The sequence below is a fragment of the Megalobrama amblycephala genome, linkage group LG9 (genome assembly GCF_018812025.1).
Source record: "Megalobrama amblycephala isolate DHTTF-2021 linkage group LG9, ASM1881202v1, whole genome shotgun sequence".
Taxonomy (NCBI): domain Eukaryota; kingdom Metazoa; phylum Chordata; class Actinopteri; order Cypriniformes; family Xenocyprididae; genus Megalobrama; species Megalobrama amblycephala.
The window spans coordinates 11,768,177-11,791,609 of record NC_063052.1 but is presented as its reverse complement, the minus strand read 5'-3'; the positions used below and the strand labels follow the sequence as shown (position 1 = coordinate 11,791,609).

At 34.4% G+C, this 23,433-nt stretch overlaps 1 protein-coding gene across 6 annotated transcripts in view; it reads right to left on the bottom strand.

Annotated features, from left to right (window-relative positions):
- Positions 1 to 23,433, bottom strand: part of ppp1r9a (protein phosphatase 1, regulatory subunit 9A) — a 71,684-nt gene that overhangs the window by 3,646 nt on the left and 44,605 nt on the right. For 3 of the 6 annotated variants that reach the window (XM_048201578.1, XM_048201577.1, XM_048201579.1), the window contains exons 8-19: positions 21,721 to 21,774; positions 16,348 to 16,577; positions 14,691 to 14,787; positions 13,719 to 13,866; positions 8,427 to 8,479; positions 7,361 to 7,415; positions 7,092 to 7,143; positions 6,873 to 6,932; positions 6,103 to 6,151; positions 2,026 to 2,145; positions 1,127 to 1,150; positions 655 to 837 (exon numbers count right to left, since the gene is read on the bottom strand). In XM_048201578.1, the coding sequence (XP_048057535.1) occupies positions 655 to 837; positions 1,127 to 1,150; positions 2,026 to 2,145; positions 6,103 to 6,151; positions 6,873 to 6,932; positions 7,092 to 7,143; positions 7,361 to 7,415; positions 8,427 to 8,479; positions 13,719 to 13,866; positions 14,691 to 14,787; positions 16,348 to 16,577; positions 21,721 to 21,774 (1,125 nt within the window). The remainder of the gene's footprint in view (positions 1 to 654; positions 838 to 1,126; positions 1,151 to 2,025; positions 2,146 to 6,102; positions 6,152 to 6,872; positions 6,933 to 7,091; positions 7,144 to 7,360; positions 7,416 to 8,426; positions 8,480 to 13,718; positions 13,867 to 14,690; positions 14,788 to 16,347; positions 16,578 to 21,720; positions 21,775 to 23,433) is intronic. The other 3 variants (XM_048201582.1, XM_048201580.1, XM_048201583.1) reach the window with 3 other exon arrangements.

The window sequence follows — 23,433 nt, the reverse complement described above, 5'->3', positions numbered from 1 at the left end:
CAAAAATGTCAACAATTCTGTGTTTTTCTGTCAATATGGGGTGCTGTGTGTACATTAATGAGGAAAAAAATGAACTTAAATATGATTTTAGCAAATGGCTGCAATATAACAAAGAGTGAAAAATTTAAGGGGGTCTGAATACTTTCCGTACCCACTGTATAGTGTGAACAAGACTATATATATATATATATGCCATTTTATGTTTCATAGTTTTCATGTGACATCACACACTTATAGGAATGCCCACCTGGAGGGCAAAACGAGGCTTTCCTCGACTGCCCAGTATATAAAAAAGTATATACATTATTTTTTGAAAATGACCGATCGTTTCCCTAGACAAGACCTTTATTCCTTGCCTCAGATCGTGTAGAGCCCTTTGAAGCTGCACTGAAACTGCAGTTTAGACCTTTAACCTGTTGGTAGCCGTTGAAGTACACTATATAGAGAAAACTTACATTTTGTTTACATATTTTTGTGTTTCTTCTTTTGAGAGGTGATCTAAATATTCATGGCTTGAAACAGATGGATAATTGACAGACCTGTGCTGCAGTTCTATGGATGTTTTGCCCTCCAGGTCTCCGAGCCAGTCACGTGACTGAAAACTATGAATAGAGGGTTAACAGACTAAATCATCCCAACAAATCTGTTCCTCACCTTGAGTGCTGTGCTGTCCAGCTTCAGTAACTGCTCTCCATCCACATTCTTGGCAGTAAAAAGAGAAACATATTGTTCCAGGTTCAAACCCATGAGCCAACATGACACCTGTTGACATGTCCATTCAGTCACACTACGGTTCTGCCACTGATACGGCTTCGGAGGCGGACCATCATCTAGAATCTGACACACACACACACACACACACACACACACAGCATTGGCTAGAGAAGGTCACATAGTCATCAGCATTGATTAATCATTTATGTGAATTGGCTTCCATTAATTTTTCATACATTTCTAGAAAGCACAGTTAATATACTTTGAGGAAAAACAAATGGAATTCATTAATAAAGAAAATTAGTGTTTGGGTCACAAATGACCTGCAATAAATGCCAGAACTAGGCTAGAAGTGTTTTAGGTGGGAAGAAGAATCACGCTGGAACTCAAACTCATTAAAACAAAGCCTCACCTCATCTTCAATCATATCCACACTCTAATAAACGCAGCATAAATAACAAGAGAAACATTTACTGAGTCAGTAAAAGCCTTTGTTGATCATATATATATATATATATATATATATATATACTTTCCAGGCAGAACATTTTAGCATGCAAGTGATTCTTTAGGGTGTGTTCACACTTGCCAGTTTTGGTTTGAATAAAACAAATTGGTGCGATTGCTCTGATAATGCGGTTCATTCGAATAAGTGTGAACGAAGCCATCCGAACCAAACAAGAAGAACAAGAACCAACTTTCCAGCTTACCCACCTTTCTGTTTTCAAACAAACTCCAGTGGGGTTTAACTGAAATATGAATGCAACACAGACCAAAGACATCTAAACGAACCAAAAACAGGACGTGATGTCACAGGACGCGACCCTAAAAAGGACAGGATGCTCAAGAATACCTGTTTTTTCTCATCATTGTCGCGTTTTTGTGTGGCGGAGGAATTCCTGCCACTGTTTTGACTTCTTTACACATTTTATAAGCTTATCACGAGTTCTCAGATGAAAATACCATTATATGTACGGACATACAACGAGCATGTTTAATCCAGAACACAGCATTGTTTTGGATATTCAGTAAGTCAAAATATGTCATAAAAACAGTTTTTCCCCCCTTTAGGTTCGGTGTTAAAAATGACAGTGTGAATGCTAAGCGAACCAGGACTAAATGTATCATTTCCTTTTTTGATCCGAACTAAAAGAACCAAACTAAAAGTGTGAACACACCATACTTCAGTTTCAGTTTAATTCAGAATTATAAAAGAAAGTCATAGAGGTTTGGAGTGATGTGAGGCTGAGACAGGATTTTCACTTTTGTATCTCTTTAAGCAGAGACAAAGGATAAATGTACAAACATCACCTCATCTGAGGATAGCGTTAGTGTTTGCGATCGGCCAGACACCTTAACGTCGGTCAGGGCAGCACTGATCTCTGTGGAGCTCGTGCTGCTGAGGCTGAGGTCATCAGTGACAAGAGGACCCTGAAGAGAGACACAGACAGAGATAAACCTGTAAGACACGATTGTTATCTGATTGACACGTTTACCCTTGTACCATGTTGATTGGCATGAATTGTTTCTCTATTTCTTAAGAGGTAATTATGTAATTATTTTGCCTCCATTCTGATTGTTTTATTGATTATGACAAAGGATTATCAGTGTAATTAATGTTGATTGACAGCTAAACCAATTAAGTCTCTTAAAATTATTGTGACAACCCAACAAATTGCTTTGAGTACATTGATACTGTCACTCAAATGATGATCATGATAATTTGTTACTGAGTAATTGATTTGCATTTTTAAAGGGGTCCTATTATGCTTTTTTACATTTCATCTGTGTAATGTTGTTGATAAGGGGCGTGACATTTCCGAAACACATTTGACCAATCACGACACACTGGTCCAGTCGACCAATCAGAGCACATTGTGCTTTTCAGAAGGAGTGGCTTCATAGAGACAGGAACTAAACAGAGCGTTACTGTCAGACTAGGGAGGGGAGGAGCTGCAATAATGTCAAATATGTGAAAAATAAGGTGTTTTTTTTTAACATTCAAGCATGACAAACTTTTACAGTAGAGCCCAAAAACCAAATCAAGACTTTGTAAAATGGCATAATAGGTCCACTTTAAATAAATGCATTCAGGGAAAGTCTTTCAACATGTGTAATCAACTAACAAGATGCATTTGAATATGATTCTGATTAGATATTCTGAACACAAATCAAATTATATTATGTGGCATACTTTGTTCGCTGGTCACTTTCTGTCATCTAAAATATTGCCGAAAAGCTTCAAAACTCAAACTTAGTGCATGTTTCTCAACGTCAAACTTGCATTCACTACATTTTTTTTTTTTGAAGAAGAAGAAGCACACTCTCGTCCCTGTAGAGACTATCCAGACAGATGAGATGGACATGTTTACCAGCCTGCTTGTCTCTAACATCTCAAAGCCTGTGAGAGAGATTCTGACCTGATTATGAAAATACTCTGAATATTTTGGACTATTCATGCACAGAAGTGATTCATTCAAAGCTACAGTAATTGAATGCCTAGAGCCAGTATGGGTAGATGGCCATAGTTTTACTTCTGTCCTTCAGACATTTGCACAAAGCATTAATGCAAGAATTCATTAATCCCAGGAGCACAGCCTGAGCAAGGTCACTTTTTGTGAGGTTCATGTACAGTATGAGAAGAAAACATTAAACATTAAAAGAATGCATGCAGCTGAATTAAATTCCCCCAATTTCAGCTCCAAAACAGTCCTTTTAAATGTGTGAATCTCTATAATAAGTATGCAAATAAAACAGTAATGTGCAACTATGTCTACAGCTAAAAGCAAAGATTTTTTTAATTTTTTTAATCTGATTAGCCTTGGATCTGAACAAACAAGACGTGATACAGTACCACGTAATATGAATAGGAGAAGAAGCGTGGCCAGGAAAGAGATTTCTGTTCAATGGAAATGTAACAAACCAGAGGGAGATTATGTCACTAAACAAGCAGTAGGCATTCATATTTGAAACTGACTGCAGTTTCTTTTAAACCAGCTATCAATAAAAACATATATACACTACTATACACACACACACTAATATGGAAGCTTGTTTCCGCCACTGAATAAAAAATAAAAAAGGTAATTGCGACTTTTTATCTCACAATTCTGACTTCAGAATTGCATGATATTAAGTTGCAATTGTGAGTTATAGTCAGAATTGCAAAATATAAACTCGCAATTGTGAGAAAAAGTCAGAAGTGCAAGAAAAAAAGTCTGAATTGTGCAATTTTTCTCACACTTCTGACTTTTTTCTCACAATTGTGAGTTTATATCTTGCAATTCCGACTTTATAACTCATAACTGTGAGTTTATATCTCGCAATTCTGAGAAAAAAAGTCAGAATAACTATATGTAAACCCGCAAATGTGAGAAAAAGGTAAAAAATGATCTTTTATATTGTTTTATTCCGTGGCAGAAACAAGCTTCCGTACACTACCGCTCAAAAGTTTGGGATCAATAAGATTTGTTAAAGTATTTTGAAAGAAGTCTCTTCTGCTTACTGTACCAAGGCATTTTGAACAAAAATACAGTAAAAACAGTAAAATTTCATTACAATTTCAAACTAGATAAAAAAGTTTGTAGAGACAAACTTTAAGTTGGCTTGAAAAAGCCAGTCCAGAAAGTTTGAAGTAGTTTTAAAAGTTTCGAAGTTTGAGAGTTTGAAAGTTTAAGTTTTAGTTTAGTAGTTTTGATAGATTTAGATAGATAGATAGATAGATAGATAGAGAGTCAGGGTACTCAAGGCGGTTACTAGGGTGTTATGTGGTTGCTAGGGTACTCGGGGTGGTTGCTAGGGTGTTGCTATGCGGTTGCTAAGGTACTCGGGGTGGTTGCTATGGTGTTGCTATGCAGTTGCTAGGGTACTCTAGGTGGATGCTAAGGTGTTGCTCTGCAGTTTCTAGGGTACTCGGGGTGGTTGCTATGGTGTTGCTATGCGGTTGCTAGGGTACTCTAGCTGGTTGCTAAGGTGTTGCTATGCGGTTGCTAAGGTACTCAGGGTGGTTGCTAGGGTATTTCTATGTGGTTACTAGGGTGCTGGGGTGGTTGCTAAGGTACTAAAGGTGGTTGCTAAGGTGTTGCTATGTGGTTGCTAAGATACTCTGGGTGGTTGCTAAGGTGTTGCTATGCGGTTGCTAGGGTACTTGGGGTGGTTGCTAAGGTGTTGCTTTGTGGTTGCTAGGGTTCTCGGGGTGGTTGCTAGGGTGTTGCTATGCGGTTGCTAAGGTACTCTGGGTGGTTGCTATGGTGTTGCTATGCGGCTACTAGGGTACTGTAGGTGGTTTCTATGGTGTTGCTATGCGGTTACTAAGGTACTCTGGGTGGTTGCTATGATGTTGTTATGCAGTGTCTAGAGTACTTGGGGTGGTTGCTAAGGTGTTGCTATGTGGTTGCTAGGGTTCGCGGGGTAGTTGCCAGGGTGTTGCTATGCGGTTGCTAAGGTACTCTGGGTGGTTGCTATGGTGTTGCTATGCGGTTGCTAGGTTACTCGGGGTGGTTGCTAAGGTGTTGCTATGCGGTTGCTAGGATACTCGAGTGGTTGCTAAGGTGTCGTTATACGGTTGCTAAGGTATTTTGGGTGGTTGCTAAGCTATTGCTATGAGGTTGATAGGGTGCTCTGTGTGGTTGATGTGCTGTTGCCATGGTGTTCAAGGTGGTTGCTTGGGTGATCTGGGTGGTTGCTATGATAGATAGATAGATAGATAGATAGATAGATAGATAGATAGATAGATAGATAGATAGATAGATAGATAGATAGATAGATAGATTGAGTTTGATAGACAGATTGATAGATAGATAGATTTAGTTTGATAGATCGATAGATCGATAGATTTAGTTTGTATATAGTATTTAGTTTGTATATAGTCAGAATTGCAAAATATAAAATATTGTGAGAAAAAGTTTGGGATCAATAAGATTTGTAAGAAGGCATTGAAAGAAGGCATTTTGAACAAAAATACAGTAAAAACAGTAAAATTTCATTACAATTTCAAATAACTAAGTATAAGTAATAAGTTCTCAGAACTGTTGTAATTTATTGTTGCGATGCAAAGCTTAATTTTCAGCATCATTACTCCTTCAGAAATCATTCTAATATGCTGATTTGCTGCTCAAGAAACATTTCTTTCTTATTATTACCTGAAAGTGGTAGTGATGCTTAATGAAGTGTTTTTTTTTTTTTTTTCAGGATTTTTTGAGGATTAAAACGTTCAAAAGAACAGCATTTATTTGAAATAGAAATATTTTGTAATATTATAAATGTCTGTACTGTCACTTTAATCACTTTGGAAAACTAAATACCTCTTTGCTGACCCCAAACTTCTAAACATGTGTATACTATATATATACATACAGTGTTTGTTTGTGTGTGTGTGTCTTTTCTCACCTTGCTCTTGCATCTTTCAGGGCTGTTCTCTGCTGAAGGCCCTGTGGAGCTAAAGATAAGTAACTGGTTATTGAAACATGCACAGTGAATGAGTGGTTCGCGGCACAGACGCAGGCAACAGCCGAGACAGATCATACTCACAAGCCAGAGCTGCATTCATAACACTGCTGCTTTAAAGACTTAAGGTTCAGCTTTAGCCTTAATTTTGTTTAATTTGCATTGTTAAAAAGTCAATTGTAAATCACGGTTGAAATCCAGGGACTGTGACGCTGCGGGAGACGACCATTCTGTATATATATTCTCAGAGGAAATAAAAACCTTCATTTAGCCTCGCTTCTGCTGAGCAATTCTTAATCATTGATTAGGCAATTCTTTGAATCAGTGAAGATTCATTCAAATGCAAAATGTGTGTGTACATTCTGCAGTCTGGCACAGCTGAGACGTCCAACCCAGTCCATATGAATTAGGTGTGTATGCTCAGGAGAAAAAATTAAATAAGGAGAAAAAAACAGCTTGCACATTAAATCCAAGCGGTAAAGCCAAAAGGTGCATAAAAAGTTACTTTTGCATCTGTCTCCAAGGACACACAGGCACATTTTGACCTCCTAATACAGATTTTGTATGATTTTTTCCCCTTGGATTGAGTGTGGAAGCGCTTTTTTCTTTTTTTCATCTTGCAGTCCAGAAGACCTCAGTTTTAAGGCACACCTGGGCACGTACTACAAAGTAGGCTGTATGTTATCACTTATATTAGATATGTGGTGCTTTACCTTTTACCAGGAGATCCTTTTGGATTCTGCTCTTTCCCATTGCTTTTCCTCAGAGAAGATCTGAAAATATTACCAGAAGATTGTTACATTTTCCAACAAGAGACACAATAATGTCCATCAGTAATATGTATCCAGATCATTTTATTTTACAGCTCCTTCACTACTATATATATATAATTTTTCTTCATATTTACAAATGAAGAATTAGCACCAGCATACCCCAAGTCTAGTATTTTTTTGCCAGGTTTTTCATCTCGACTTGCTGAAGAGCCTGTAGAAAAATCAGACATTAAGAGACAATGATCATTCAACAAGATACAACATTTACTGTACAGAGGCAATATTCATTACTTCAGCTGTTCCTCTTATGTTATCTTTTCTTATGGGACTTCTTTCTTTATTGTGTCTCTCAGGCCTTAAGCATAATTCATAATTCATTAGGCCTGTAATTGAGCCCTAATCAGGTATTAATGGTTTGGTGCATTTACCCTCATTATCAGCCTCTGTGGCACCAGACACTCTGGAGGATTGAGACCCAGAGCCCTACAGACAAAAACGAGAGAGAGAGATGGTTAACATTCAAGAAAGAAAGCTCTTTGCAACAATAAGCTGTTTCCTGTCTTTTTTCTGACACAACAGTACTTCCTTCTGTTTCTCTGCAGAGGCATATTATCGTTATTACAGACACTTACAACAGTTAGTCTGACATTTGAATACCCTGTAACCAATGTTTTCTCAGGTAACCTGAAAAATATGCTAAACAGGTAGAAATAGACCCTTCAGTAGCAAATTTTGTAACTTGATATTATTACCATATAATAATGACAAGTTATACAATAACTTTTCCCCCATTTTGTCATCCTATCCTATCCTATCCTATCCAAGAGCTACTGTCGGAAAAGAGAATTAACATAATTAATTTCGACTTTTGACCATAAATGGAGAAAATAGCGACAACTGTGGCCAATCATACAACATAAATGCATTCAAATGTTAAAGAGGACCTATTATGCCCTTTTACAGTCTTGATTTTGTTTTTGGCGTTTACTAGAATATGCTTGAATGTTCAAAAAACACCTTATTTTTCACATATTTGACATTGTTGCAGCTCCTCTCTTCCCAGTCTGTCAGTAACCTCTGTTTAGTTCCTGTCTCTATGAAGCCCCTCCTTCTGAAAAGCACAGTGTGCTCTGATTGGTCAGCTGGACTGTGTTGTGATTGATCAACCGCTTCAAGCGGTTAGATCTGAGGTGGAAAAACAGCATGTCTTGGACATGAAGAAAACACTACTAAAGCAACTCAACCAGGTCTTGGAGTGACATCGCACTTTGTAACTTTGCAGACATTTTTCATGTTCAAACAGCAACATTACACACTAAAGAAAGATAAAAATGTAAAAAAGCATAATAGGTCCTCTTTAATGGAGTATTCTGTAACCATAGAAACCTGACATATTCTTCTACACATACTCATGAATTGTTAAATATGAGATTAGAATTGACTTCCACTCTTTATCAAAGGTGTCTGTCTGGTGTGTGTGAAAGTGAGTCTCACCCTCTCGTCTCTCTCAGTGTGATTTCCATGGGCTCCCGTCAGCTCGTCCAGTTCTACCACACAAAACAGATCCATAATATAATATAATATAATATAATATAATATAATATAATATACAGAACAGCAACAAAATATCAAAGCAGAACATTTTTTTTTTAAGAAAATACTTTTATTCAGCAAGGATGCATTAAATTGATCAAACGTGACAGTAAAGACATTTCTAATGTTACAAAAGATTTCTATATCAAATAAATGCCGTTCTTTTGAATTTAATTTCCACTAAAAATATATATATATATATATAACATTTCAAAAAAATATTAAGCAGCACAACTTTTTCAAGATTGATAATAATAATCAGAAATGTTTCTTGAGCAGCAAATCAGCATGTTAGAATGATTTCTGAAGGATCATGTGACACTGAAGACTGGAGTAATGATGCTGAAAATTCAGCTTTGATCACAGGAATAAATTACATTTTAAAATATAGTAAAATAAAAAAACATTTATTTTAATTTGTAATAATATTTCACAATATTACAGTTTTTTACTGTATTTTTGATCAAATAAATGCAGCTTTGCTGAGCATAAGAGACTTTCAAAAACATAAAAAAATCGTACCGACCCCAAACTTTTGAACAGTAGTCTATGTGATCAACAACAACAGACAAACACAGTCTGCTTAAACAAGTAACACACAACAATGACACGTTCCTGACTGAACAACATTCACAGTGCAGTGTGGAAAAAGTATGTGAATCCCTCCAGTAGTTAATAATATCTCTAAATGAAAAACAGCTTCTGGACTGGCCAGTCAGAACTCTGATCTCAACCCGACTGAGATGCTTTGGCACGACCTCAAGAGAGCGCTGCACACCAAACATCACAAGAACTGTAGCTAAACCCAAGGAGGAATTGGGTAAAAAATCCTTCTGACCATAGTTCTGCCCTGATCTGCAATTATGGAAAACATCTGGTGGACGTTTAGTGCTAGCAAAGGCGGGACAGCCAGTGCTTTTTTTAAACATACTTTTTCCACCCTGTACTGAATATTTACATACTGTGTCCAATATATACACTACTGTTCAAAAGTTTGGGGTCAGTAAGATTTACTCAAGCAAGGAAGCATTAAATTGATTAAAAGTGACAGTAAAGACACAAAAGATTCTATTTCAAATAAATGTTGTTCATGTGAACTTTCAAAGAATCTTGAACAAAAAGTATCACGGTTTCCACAAAAATGTTAGCAGCACAACTGTTTTCAACATAGATAATAGTAATAATAAATGTTTCTTGAGCAGCAAATCATCATATTAGAATGATTTCTGAAGGATCATGTGACACTGAAGACTGGAGTAATGATGCTGAAAATTCAGCTTTGATCACAGGAATAAATTACAATTTAAAATATATTAAAAAAATATAAATTGTAATATTTTACAATATTACAGTTTTTACTGAATTTTTGATCAAATAAATGCAGCCCCGGTGAGCATAAAAGATTTCTTTCAAAAACATAAACAAAAATCTTACCAACCCCAAACTTTTGAACAATAGTGTACATGAAATCATATAATTATTTGTGTGTTGTGTGTTTGTCTATTGTGATTTTATTGAAAACCAGATTAAATTTTATGATAGATTTTCATACTTTTCACTTTTTCCTGCAACTGTAGTATTTTAACTTGGAAAAAATTGCATACAGAAGCTTTAAGCAAAAATCTGGATGCCACAATCAAATATTGTGTACTTTGGCTGATGAAAACACATAATCCTGCAACAGACTGCTGGCTAGTTTGTTTATATGTTAGATTGTCCTGTAGCGCCATATGCTGTTTACGAATATTTGCAATGAAATGGGCTCTTGTTGGAAACGGGGCTGAGAGGGTTCCTGCAGAAGAGCCTTTTAGTAAACTGAAGCGTCCCTGCGGCAGCACTTCCTCATAATCTGCCTCATTCAGTCACAATGCATCCAATCAGCTTTCCAGCGCTGTCCGCTCTTATCACAGTGATCATAGTGGATTCAGAATAGGCAGATTTGAAGGGCCAGTGCACCCATTCCCATTGAGTGTGTGAGGTGTGAAGCATCAAGAGCCTGAGATGAACAGTGCTGCTTTAATTTCATTAACAAATCTCAGTTGTGTGCAGCTGCAAGGTCAGAGTTCAAAGTGAGAGAGAGTGCGAGGGCCACAGAGCAAAATGAGATACTGTTACATAACACGCAGAAAGTGGTCGCCGTATTTAATTTGACACATATGAGACTATGAGTGTCCCTGAATATTGTCTGTTCTGTGTATTGAAAAATACAGTATAAATGGATTTTTACTTTAATTGTTATTGAATTATTATTATAATGATTAATATTACTATTACTACTACCGTCATGCTTAATACACTACAAGGTTCTGTAAAGGAACTGACGGTTTCATGATGTTACCAATCCTGTCTTGTGTTTAAAGAGTGTATTCTTGTTCCTATTGTTCCAGTGTTTCACTTCCTGTGTTTAGTTCCTGTTTGCCAATAATGATTCATTGTTCACACCTGTTCCTTGTTTCCTGCCCTTGCTATATAATGTATTTAATCTCAAGTGTTTCTTCTGTTCTTTGTCTAGTGTTGTCCTTTATTGATGAGATGTGCACATTTGTTTTAGCTGTGTTCCTACATGTCTGGTTCATCTTGTTCTCTACCTGGATTAATTTTTGTTATTTTGTTTAACCTCTGGTCCTCTTCATTTAGAGGTCACACTTGGCTCCTTTGCGGTCAAAAGTGACCGAAGCCTTGAAATCTAACTTTCTAACTTTTTTTTTTTTTTTTCTCAGGAAAACCAATGTAATATATTTTTGTTCCATAATATTTTTTTGATTATTTTTTAAAATTTTTAGGGTAATTTATACGGAAGAGGATTAGGGCCAAGCAATATTAAAAAAATAAAACCATCTTGAGATTAAAGTTGTTAAATTTCGAGAAAAAAGGCGAAATAAATTGTTGAGAATAAACTCATTAAATTACGACGAAAAACTAGTTAAATTTCGAGAAAAAGGTCGAGTTAAAATGTTGAGAATAAACTCATTAAATTACGAGAAAAAACTTGTTAAATTTCAAGAAAAAAGTCGAGATAAAATGTTGAGAAAAAAGTTGTTAAATTACGAGAAAAAAACTCATTAAATTTCCAGAAAAAAGTCGAGATAAAATGTTGAGAATAAAGTCACTAAATTACGAGAAAAAAGTTGTTAAATTACGAGAACAAATTCGTTAAATTATGAAAAAAATGTCGTTAAATTTCGAGAAAAAAGTCGTTAAATTGCGAGAACAAATTTGTTAAATTACAAGAACAAATTCGTTAAATTATGAGAAAAATGTCATTAAATTTCGAGAAATAAAGTCGTTAAATTACGAGAACAAATTCGTTAAATTATGAGAACAAATTCGTTAAATTACGAGAACAAATTTGTTAAATTATGAGAAAAAAGTCGTTAAATTTCAAGAATAATGTCGAGATAAAATGTTGAGAAAATAATTAAATTTAGAGAAAAAAGTCGTTAAATTTAGAGAAAAAGGTCGAGATAAAATGCTGAGAATATACTCATTAAATTACGAGAAAAAACTCGTTAAATTTCAAGAAAAAAGTCGAGATAAAATGTTGAGAATAAACTCGTTAAATTATGAGAAAAAAACTTGTTAAATTTCGAGAAAAAAGTCGAGATAAAATGTTGAGAATAAAGTCATTAAATTACGAGAAGAAATTCGTTAAATTATGAGAAAAATGTTGTTAAATTTCGGAAAAAAAAAGTCGAGATAAAATGTTGAGAATAAACTCATTAAATTATGAGAAAAAAGTTGTTAAATTACAAGAACAAATTCATTAAATTACGAGAACAAATTCGTTAAAATATGAGAAAAAAGTCATTAAATTACGAGAACAAATTTGTTAAATTATGAGAACAAATTCGTTAAATTACGAGAACAAATTCGTTATATTATGAGAAATAAGTCGATATAAAATGTTGAGAATAAAATAATTAAATTACGAGAAAAAAGTTGTTACATTTCGAGAATAAACTCTGAGAACACTGTGAGATGTAAATCATATTATAGCCTATGTCCTCTATGCAACGAACACGACTCTACCTCTTCCGTATGACACACATCGAGTGTGTTATTCTCAACATTTTATTTGTCCTTTTTTTCACATAATTTAACGACTTTTTTCTCTGAATTGAATGAGTTTTTTTCTCATAATTTAACAACTTTTTTTTCGTAATTTAACGAGTTTATTCTCAACATTTTATCTCGACTTTTTTTTTCGAAATTTAACGACTTTTTTCTCACAATTTAACGAATTTGTTCTCATAATCTAACGACTTTTTTCTCGTAATTTAATGACTTTATTCACAACATTTTATCTCGACTTTTTTCTCGAAATTTAATTACTTTTTCTCGTAAGTTAACGAATTTGTTCTCATAATCTAATGACTTTTTTCTCATAATTTAATGAGTTTATTCTCAACATTTTATTTCGACTTTTTTCTCGAAATTTAACAACTTTAATCTCGAGATGGTTTTATTTTTTTATTATTGCTTGGCCCTAATCCTCTTCACTAAATTTATGATACTATGCAATATTTATATAATTATTATTAGCTATTTTTCCCCACTGAAAATAATACACATTTTTTTTCTAATATATTTTAAGATTATTATTTTTTTAATTAAAGCAGTATTTCATGATAAAATAGAAACAATGCATTTAAAATCCAATTTTTTGAAGGCAGTGCCATCTGGTGGGAGTAAAAAAGAAAAGCTTATATAATGCCATGGTGTAACCACTAGATTCCTATATAGTTCTATATAAAGTGTCTCTAGCGGTTTTAGTCATAAATACTTATTTGGATTTATACTTAGACATTCTCAAAGACTACTTTTTGTCAAGATTTAGATTTTTTTGTTTTGTTTGAAATGTTGATTTGAGGTGTCAGTTTTTGCATTCATTTTACTACAGTCAAACCTGAACACAGAGGAGGACATTTTGTTACACATAACATGATTCAATAAAAATGTAACAAATATGAACAGGTATGTTTTACCCCAGCTTAATAAATCTGAGTCTGATCTGATTTCAGCCTCTCACTAGGTACACTATATAAAATAAATTATCAGCTGTATTTGATAATGTGTGTTCTCCTGCTATGTGAGTGTGTTTATATGAGGTCTTGTTTGAGGACACTTGTCAAACAGAAGACTGATGATAATTTTGGTAATTAATGTGTGTGCGTGTGTGTGTTTGTGACTCACCCGCTCCAGTGACACTTGTCCTTGGGCACTGTAAGGCTGTCAGTCTCTCAGTCAGCTGGGCTCGGCTCTCAGCGCTGTTGTTGTTATTGTTTACCTGAATTCCATTTTGCTTCATTAGCTGCATCAGCTCTGACTCCAGAGTAACAATCTATACAAAAACACATATGTGATAGTTTTTATACACTATAGATATGGAATATACAGAACACTCTTACGCTCATCAAGGCTGCATTTATTTGATGAAAATACAGTAATATTGTGAAATATTACAATTAAAAATAACTGATTTCTACTTTTATTGCTGATTTGGTGCTCAAGCAACAGATTGTATTACTATCCCTGTTGAAAACATTTGTAATGCTTAATATTAATATTCAAAGATTCTTTGATGAATATGAAGTTAAAAACAATTTATTTGAAGCAAATCTTTTAAAATATTATAAATGTTTTTAGTTCACTTTTGATCAATTTAGTGCATCCTTGCTGAATAAATGTATTAAAAACAAACAAAACATATTTTAAACTGAAGTATATAATACCCCCATATGAAAAAATGAAAAAACTCTTTTAAGATGGATTTTATAAGTATGAATCATATCTAGCAATGATAAAAGTATGTACTGTGATATTTCTGATTCTGATTGTCCAAACTACAAATGAATAGTGCATGCTAATAGCATCATTCACTTTCACCTGACTTTCAGCAAATCACTTAGGACTACTGGGCGTTACATCACCTAATTAATATTCATAAGGCAAACTGACGAGGTTTGTAATGTTTTCAAATTGTTCCTACGCTCGTTTCGTTCAAATTTCCAACAGAACATTATATACTGCGATATATCTTTTCCATAAGGGCTCGCAAGCTGACTAATGAAAACGGACTTTGGATGATTTCACAGTCTGAGACAGTTGCAATGAAACGCAGTGAAGTGCACTGACATGTGCGTATGTGTGTGTGGAGATAATTACCCTCACTTGAAGACTCTGGATTTCAGCCAAATGAGCCTTTTCCGCCTCCTCCAGCCTCTTCTTCTCTGCATCTTCCCTCTGTGCAAACTCCATCTCTCTGAAAGCAAGCAAAGAGAGAGATTTGGAGAAAAGCCAATAATGTTTGTGCTCATATATGGGCTGAGATGGGTTTATGTGGACCCATTAGTCTATTTTGAAGGGCTTCGAGAACAGAGAGCCTCATTATCAAGCAAATAACAAAAAACGAATCCATCAAACCACTGTCAACTGAAATGCCGTGCCGTCTCATGACTGCTTACTCGGGCTTGTTGGCGTGGACAGACAGCGCCTCTGTGGTTAACTATGGTGATAATGCCTGAAGGGAAACCGCAATTAAAGGCAGTCAGGCTCCAGAGGAGAGGAGTTGTGATAGAAATGACCACAGAGATCAGCTCACACACTCCACCGCTCATGATTTCCATTAGTTTGGTTTGAGAAATGTGCGCAGTGCGATTCTCTCAGTAGACTTCGCCACCTTCAGCCACACAGACATTATGAAACTGTCTGGCGGTTCACAACTGTACAATCGCAACATCTCTTCATTTATAACCTAGGCTGCATTTAGGCACACAATCTGCCCTGTTGAAAAGACTTGGATGATGGTCAAGTTTCTAGCTTCCGGCTTTGCCAGAAAGACCATGTTATTCGATCAGCTTCACCAGCTATGTCAGCATAAACCTGGCCAGCTTGACAATTGTATTTACAGTAAGACAGACACTGCATAAAAATGGCTACAAGCCATTTCTTGTCACCAGGGCTCTGTGCCAAAACACAGTGAGCTGCCTATGTGCAGCATCACAAACAAGCTATGCTGAAATCAACAGAGTCGTGTCTTCTTATTTACACTACCGTTTAAAAGTTTTGGGTCAGTACGATTTTTTTTAAAGAAATTACTATATTTATTCTGCAAGGATGCATTAAATTGATCAGAAGTGAAGGTAATGGTATTTATAATGTTTATATTTGAAATAAATGCTCTGCTTTTGAACTTTCTATTCATCAAAGAATACTGAAAAATAAAGCATATCAAGGTTTCCACAAAAAATATTAATAAGAAGTGTTTCTTGAGCACCAAATCATCATATTAGAATGATTTCTGAAGGATCATGTGACACTGAAGACTGGAGTAATGCTTTGACATCACAGGAATGAATTGCATTTAAAATATATTAAAATAGAAAAACGTAATACATTGTTATAATATTTCACAGTATTACTGTTTTTACTGTATTTCTGATCAAATAAATGCAGCCTTAGTGAGCATAAGAGACTTCTTTCAAAAACCGACCCCAAACTTTTGAACGATAAAATGTGTTTCCGATGTGGGTTGCGTATGAGGTTCCACAATGGTTAGGATGCTGCCTCTGTAGGCGGCAGACAGTAGGGCTTCTCACTAGGTAAGTTTAGAAACACCGCTCCTTTAAAAAACTCTTTTGCTGCCATTTATGGTAATCAGCTCATTTGTGGTCTTTTGTGATAGAATGATATAATCAAGACACTTGTCTTCAGCACTGCGCTGCTATTGTAATTACCTGAAATGTAATAATTATTCTCTTGGAATTCTCTTATGTTTAGGGGACGTAGTTAAAGTACTCTTGGATCATCTCGGTAAATGTACCTCTGCTGGAAGTCCTTAATGAGCTTCTTGGCCTTGTTGTACTTCTTCTCCAGGGTCTGATACTGACTCTGGGCCTCCTTCAGATGCTCGTTGACCGTATGGCACAGCGTCTGAGCCTCGATCCAATAGCTCTCCAGTTTTAGCATCCTCTCTTTGTTATCCTCTATGCTTTGCTTGAGCTGCGTCTTTTCTCTCTCCCACCGTGCCTTCTCTTTTTCCACTGCAGCCAGCTAAATAGAGAGACCAGGATGGAGACAGAGGGAGGAAATGAAAGTAAATATGCAACAAAGTCAATAAAGCATATGGTGAACAATAAAGACAACATGAAAACAAAACAGACCCTATTAACTTTACTAAGAAATGTTCCTGGTATTATTGTGCGATAGATAGATAGATAGATAGATAGATAGATAGATAGATAGATAGATAGATAGATAGATAGATAGATAGATAGATAGATAGATAGATAGATAGATAGATAGATAAAAAAATAGATGGATAGAACGATACATAGAATGAAAGATAGATAGAAAGAACGATAAAATGATGGGTAAAACGATAGATAGAACGATAGACAGAATGATAGATAGATAGATAGATAGATAGATAGATAAAAAAAGATAAAAAAATAGATGGATAGAACAATACATAGAATGAGAGATAGATAGAAAGTACGATAAAATTATGGGTAAAACGATAGATAGAACGATAGACAGAATGATAGATAAATAGAATGATAGAACGATTAATTAATAGATCAACAGAACGATGGATAGAATGATAGATAGAACAATAGAGAGAATGATAGATAGATAGAACGATAGATAGAGAAATTAATAAATAGAACGATAGAATGATAGATAGAACAATACATAGATAGAATGATTAAAAAATAGAATGATAAAACGATGGATAGAATAATAGATAGAAAGATAGATAGAACGACAGATAGATAGAACGATAGAACAATAGCTAGATAGAACAATAGAACGATAGAGCGATAGAATGATAGAACAAATAAATAGAACAATAGAATGATGGATAGAATGATAGATAGAAAGATTAAAAAATACATAGAACGATAAAACAATGGATAGAACAATAGATGGAACGATAGAACGATGGAGAGAATGATAGATAGAACGATACATAGAAAGATTAAAAAATAGAACGATAAAACGATGGATAGAATGATAGATAGAAAGATAGATAGAACGACAGAACAATAGCTAGATAGAAAAACAGAATGATAGATAGAGCGATAGAATGATAGAACGATAGATAGAATGACAGAATGATAGATAGAACGATAGATACATAGATAGATAGATAGATAGATAGATAGATAGATAAAACAATTAATAGATTAATAGATAAAAAATAGATGGATAGAACGATACATAGAATGAGAGACAGATAGAAAGAACGATAAAATGATAGATAGAAAGATAGACAGAATGATAGATAAATAGAATGATAGAATGATTAATAAATAGAACAATAGAACGATGGATAGAACGATAGATAGAACGATGGATAGAACAATAGAGAGAATGATAGATAGATAGAACGATAGATAGATTAATAAATAGAACGATAGAATGATAGATAGAACGATACATAGATAGAAAGATTAAAAAATAGAATGATAAAACAATGGATAGAATGATAGATAGAAAGATAGATAGAACGATAGAACAATAGATAGAATAGAATGATAGATAGAGCGATAGAATGATAGAACAATAGATAGAACGACAGATAGATAGATAGATAGATAGATAGATAGATAGATAGATAGAACGATAGATAGAACGATAGATAGAACGATAGATAGATAGATAGATGAGAAGTGATTGATAGATAGATAGATAGATAGATAGATAGAACGATAGATAGAACGATAGATAGATAGATAGATAGATGAGAAGTGATTGATAGATAGATAGAACGATAGATAGAACGATAGATAGAATGATAGACAGAACGATAGATAGAACGACAGATAGATTAATAAATAGAATGATAGAATGATAGATAGAACGATACATAGATAGAAAGATTAAAAAATAGAATGATAAAACAATGGATAGAATGATAGATAGAAAGATAGATAGAACGATAGAACAATAGATAGAAAGAATAGAATGATAGATAGAGCGATAGAATGATAGAACAATAGATAGAACAACAGATAGATAGATAGATAGATAGATAGATAGAACGATAGATAGATAGATGAGAAGTGATAGATAGATAGATAGATGAGAAGTGATAGATAGATAGATAGATAGATAGATAGATAGATAGATAGAACGATAGATAGATAGATGAGAAGTGATTGATAGATAGATAGATAGATAGATAGATAGATAGATAGATAGATAGATAGAACGATAGATAGATGAGAAGTGATTGATAGATAGATAGATAGATAGAACGATAGATAGATAGATAGATAGATGAGAAGTGATTGATAGATAGATAGATAGATAGATAGATAGAATGATAGACAGAACGATAGATAGAACGACAGATAGAACAATAGATAGAATGATAGATAGATAGATAGAACGATAGATAGAATGATAGAATGATAGATAGATAGAACGATAGATAGATTAATAAATAGAACGATAGAATGATAGATAGAACGATACATAGATAGAAAGATTAAAAAATAGAATGATAAAACAATGGATAGAATGATAGATAGAAAGATAGATAGAACGATAGAACAATAGATAGATAGAATAGAATGATAGATAGAGCGATAGAATGATAGAACAATAGATAGAACGACAGATAGATAGATAGATAGATAGATAGATAGATAGATAGATAGATCTTAGGACACTAGTCTACAAATTTTCCACATTTTTTAAAAATCCTCTTTTACTTTCATCTACATTCGTTCATTTTTAATTGTTCTGCAGTGTGATAAATGACTAATATAAAATATTATGCTAAGCAAAATACTGTTTTGAAAGCTGTATAGCATGTCATCTCTTCCCAAAAGTATTTCACGTCAGCTACCCCTACTGTCTATGCAGAGTCTGTAAACCAGGGCAAATGAGTATGGAGACTTAAAAAAGCACAGCTTAATCAGTCTACACATCATCAACAGAGCTTATGACATGAAGAAACTGTCAATCCAAAATCCAGCAAAATCTCTCACTAGTAAGATAAGAAGCTGTGTGCATCTTATTGATATGCACATGCATTCAGAAATATATGGCCTGAAGGAGAGCATCACAAAATATACAACGGCCTTAATATAAATGGGAAAATAGTATTACCCAATTAAGCGGATAGAGGGAATTATCACAAGAAACAAAATTTGTGTCATGTCAGCCAGAGGAATATCAATAGCTTTGTTCACACCGTACACAAGTTCAGATTTAGCCCTGTCAGACCGCACAGTCATTTTACAAGTGGTGAAATCTGATTAGTTTGTTTAAACACTGTAATCAATATCTGGCACATTAACATGGGCTGCTATCCACCTTATTTTGCAAAAAGGAAGTAAGCTATTTTCTGTGAATGTGTGTGAACTTCCGATTCATCAGAAGAAATTAAGGTTTTTAAGGAAAACATTCTCCATATAGTGGACTTCAACAAGGTTCAACGGGTTGAAGGTCCAAATGTCAGTTTCAGTGCAGCTTCAAAGAGCTCTACATGATCCCAGATGAGGAATAAGAGTCTTATCGGTCATTTTCTACAAAAAATAAAATTGATATACTTTTTAACCACAAATGCTCATCTTGCACTGCTCTGTGATGCGCCATGCATTACGTAACCACGTTGGAAAGGTCACGTGTGACGTAGGTGGAAGTACCGCAGTAGGGTGAAACATTTTCTCCTCCAACTTCAAAATTGCCCGACATCGTCATTTTACCTTTTTTTTTGTGAAGGCCATTTGACTTAGTCTTTGCACATTCGCTTTGTTAAACACTTGCTTGATACTTCCGCTAAGTCACATGTAACCTTTCCAATGTGATTATGTCATGCGTGGCGCATCACAGAGCAGTGCAAGACAAGCATTTGTAGTTAATAAGCATATACATTTTTATTTTTTTTAGAAAATGACCGATTGTTTTGCTAGATAAGACCCTTATTCCTCGTCTGGGATCATGTAGAAATCTTTGAAGCTGCACTGAAACTGACATTTGGACCTTCAACCCGTTGAACCCTATTGAAGTCCACTATATGGAGAAAAATCCTGGAATATTTTCCCTCAAAAACCTTCATTTTTTTTTTGACTGAAAAAAAAGAAAGACATGAACATCTTGAATGACATGGGGGTGAGTGAATTATTTTAATTCTGAAGTGAACTAATCCTTTAAGAATAGGGTGAACAGTAATGATGTAAGCTTCAGCACTATGCCAAGAGACTTTCTCAGACAACAACTGAGAGTAGCTGTCAGTGTGGAAAGCTGGGAATTTTGATTCTGCTCATGTCTATCATGTCATCTCACCGCTGAATTGAGAGAAGGTGCTTTATGCATTCATGCATATACTGTCCAAAACCGCTGACTCATTCACTCATTCACTATTTACTACATAGCGAATGTCAATGTGGAAAGTATGAGTAAAGAAAAATAGCATATTTAGAGATCACATTGCACACATTATATGATGTTTTATATGCAATATGCTCTGAATGGCAAAAAAAAAAAAAAAAAAAAAAAAGGTTTGCTGTTTTTGCTGTTCGGACTTCAAATACAAAACTGATTTAAGTTGGATACAAAAAAAAAAAAAAAATTCCCAGTGCTGTTATTGTTAACTATAACTGAAACTAAAATGATCATTTTTAGAAATTAAAAAAAAACTGAAATAAAATTATATATATATATATATATATATATATATATATATATATATATATTAGGTAAAAAAAAATGTAAAAAGCCTTTTCTAATATTTATTTGTATTATATCTTCTGTTGCGAGTTCAAGTTGAATTACTAAAGTTACTAAAACTGAAATAAAAATTAAAGCTATATAAAATTAAAAAGATTACAAAAATACTAAAATGAAAATGAAAACTGTAAATGAAAATGAAACCTGAAAATATAAAAATTAAATATTCTAAATATGAATAAACGCTATAATATTATAAAAATAATACTAAAATAACAGATTTTTTGCTGCCTGTCTAAGGTCAGCAAGTCCTGCGGATGCACTCTCCTCTTCCTTTATTAATGATAATTGATAACAAATAAAAAATCTTAAGTATAATGTAAAGGAAGCAATAAAACCAGTTCCTTCAAAGAACTGTAACTTCCAGTTGAAAAAAACAACAACATCCAATTTGTAGCTTGACTACATTTGTGGGGGAAAACACATATTAGCAGATACAGTAGCCTCTTACCTTGTTCTTGAGTTTCTGGATCTCAGCTTCAGTGACAGTGTGTTTGATCTGCAGCTGTAGACACAAAGGGATAAGAGAGAGTAGATGAAAGATGACTGGATGATCAGGGACATTCTTCCTCTCAAAGGGAACTGACCAGAGAGGCTCTCTTTCTGCGTGACAACACTCTCTCTCACTCAAGAGAAAGAACAGGAGAGAGGGAGCAGGAAAAAGACTACTGAGGAAGAGGGAGTGAGCTCTGGGATGCAATATTTATATAGAAAGAAAATGGTCTCTCGTCAGCACCAGGTTGATCAAGATATCAAGGCAGGTTGGCAGTAAGAACTTGCCATGAATAAGGTAGACATTTTAAAAATGATTAGTGGCACAGATCTCTCTTTTTTTTTTTTTTGAGAAATGTTGATATGTACACTAGTACTGTTTAAAGGTTTGGAGTCAGTTATTATTATTATTATTATATTGTGAAATGTTATTATAATTTAAAATGACTGTAGTCTATTTTAATATATTTTAAATGTAATTTATTCCTGCGATCAAAGCTGAATTTTCAGCATCATTACTCTAGTGTCACATGATCCTTCAGAAATCATTCTAATATGCTGATTTGATGCTGAAGAAACATTATTATTATTATTATCAGTGTTGAATACAGTTGTGCTCCTTAATATTTATGTGGAAACCTTGATATGTTTTTTTTTTTTTTTTTTTCAGGATTGTTTGATGTCCAGAAAGTTCAAAAGAACAGCATTTTTTGAAATAGAAATCTTTGGTAATATTATAAATGTCTGTATAATCACTTCTGATCAAGGGGACCTATCATGCAAAATTCACTTTTGCATGGTGTTTGGCTATAAATGTGTGCTGACAGTGTGTGTACAAAACCACCCTATAATGATAAAAAAAATCCAACCACTCCTTTTTTTTTAATCCCCATAAATCATAAGCAGTGTCTCAGAACAAGCCGTTTCCAGATCCCTGGCAGTGTGACGTCACAAAAGTCACAGGCCCCGCCCACAGTGTTGACTGACACTGATGTTTTAACATAGAACCGCCCTGAGTGAGCCATTGCTGCACTGACGAGAACATCTCCCAAGCGTTTTAGATGTTCTGTAGCTGGATGGATTAATCCACATATTTCTCTCCATTTACTCCCTAAATCTGAGCCGCTGAAGACAAGGTGGATTCATTTTGTTTTTGAAGAAAATGCTTCCTCAACTCTGCCGAAATTCATTTATGTCTGCGCAAATCATTTCACACCGGACTGCTTTGTGAACGAATGTCAATACAAAGGGACAATACAAAACATACAGTCTCCAGAGTGATACTGGATACAGCAGTAATGAAGGTGAGAGCACTTTATTACAGTTCATTACAGAGTTGATTTACGGATATAAAGTTTACCAGTTTATTAAGCACCACCTGAAAAGGCATAATGTCTTATATATATGTATTTGTTTACTGTTAGTTGTAACGAGTGTTTCTGTGTAATTCGCTGTGTATGTTGATGATAATGCAAGGGAGAGAAAGAGTTTTTATGCACACTTGCACTGTGTTTTATTAAGCTCTTACAGTGATTTTCTAGAGTGAAAACGGACGCTTCATCTTTTGTGTGAAGTACAATAAACTTTATAAATCTCATCGGTAAACAGGCTTGTACTAATATAGTGGCTAATAACAAGAAGACAATATAAGTTATAACCGTAATTGAACTAA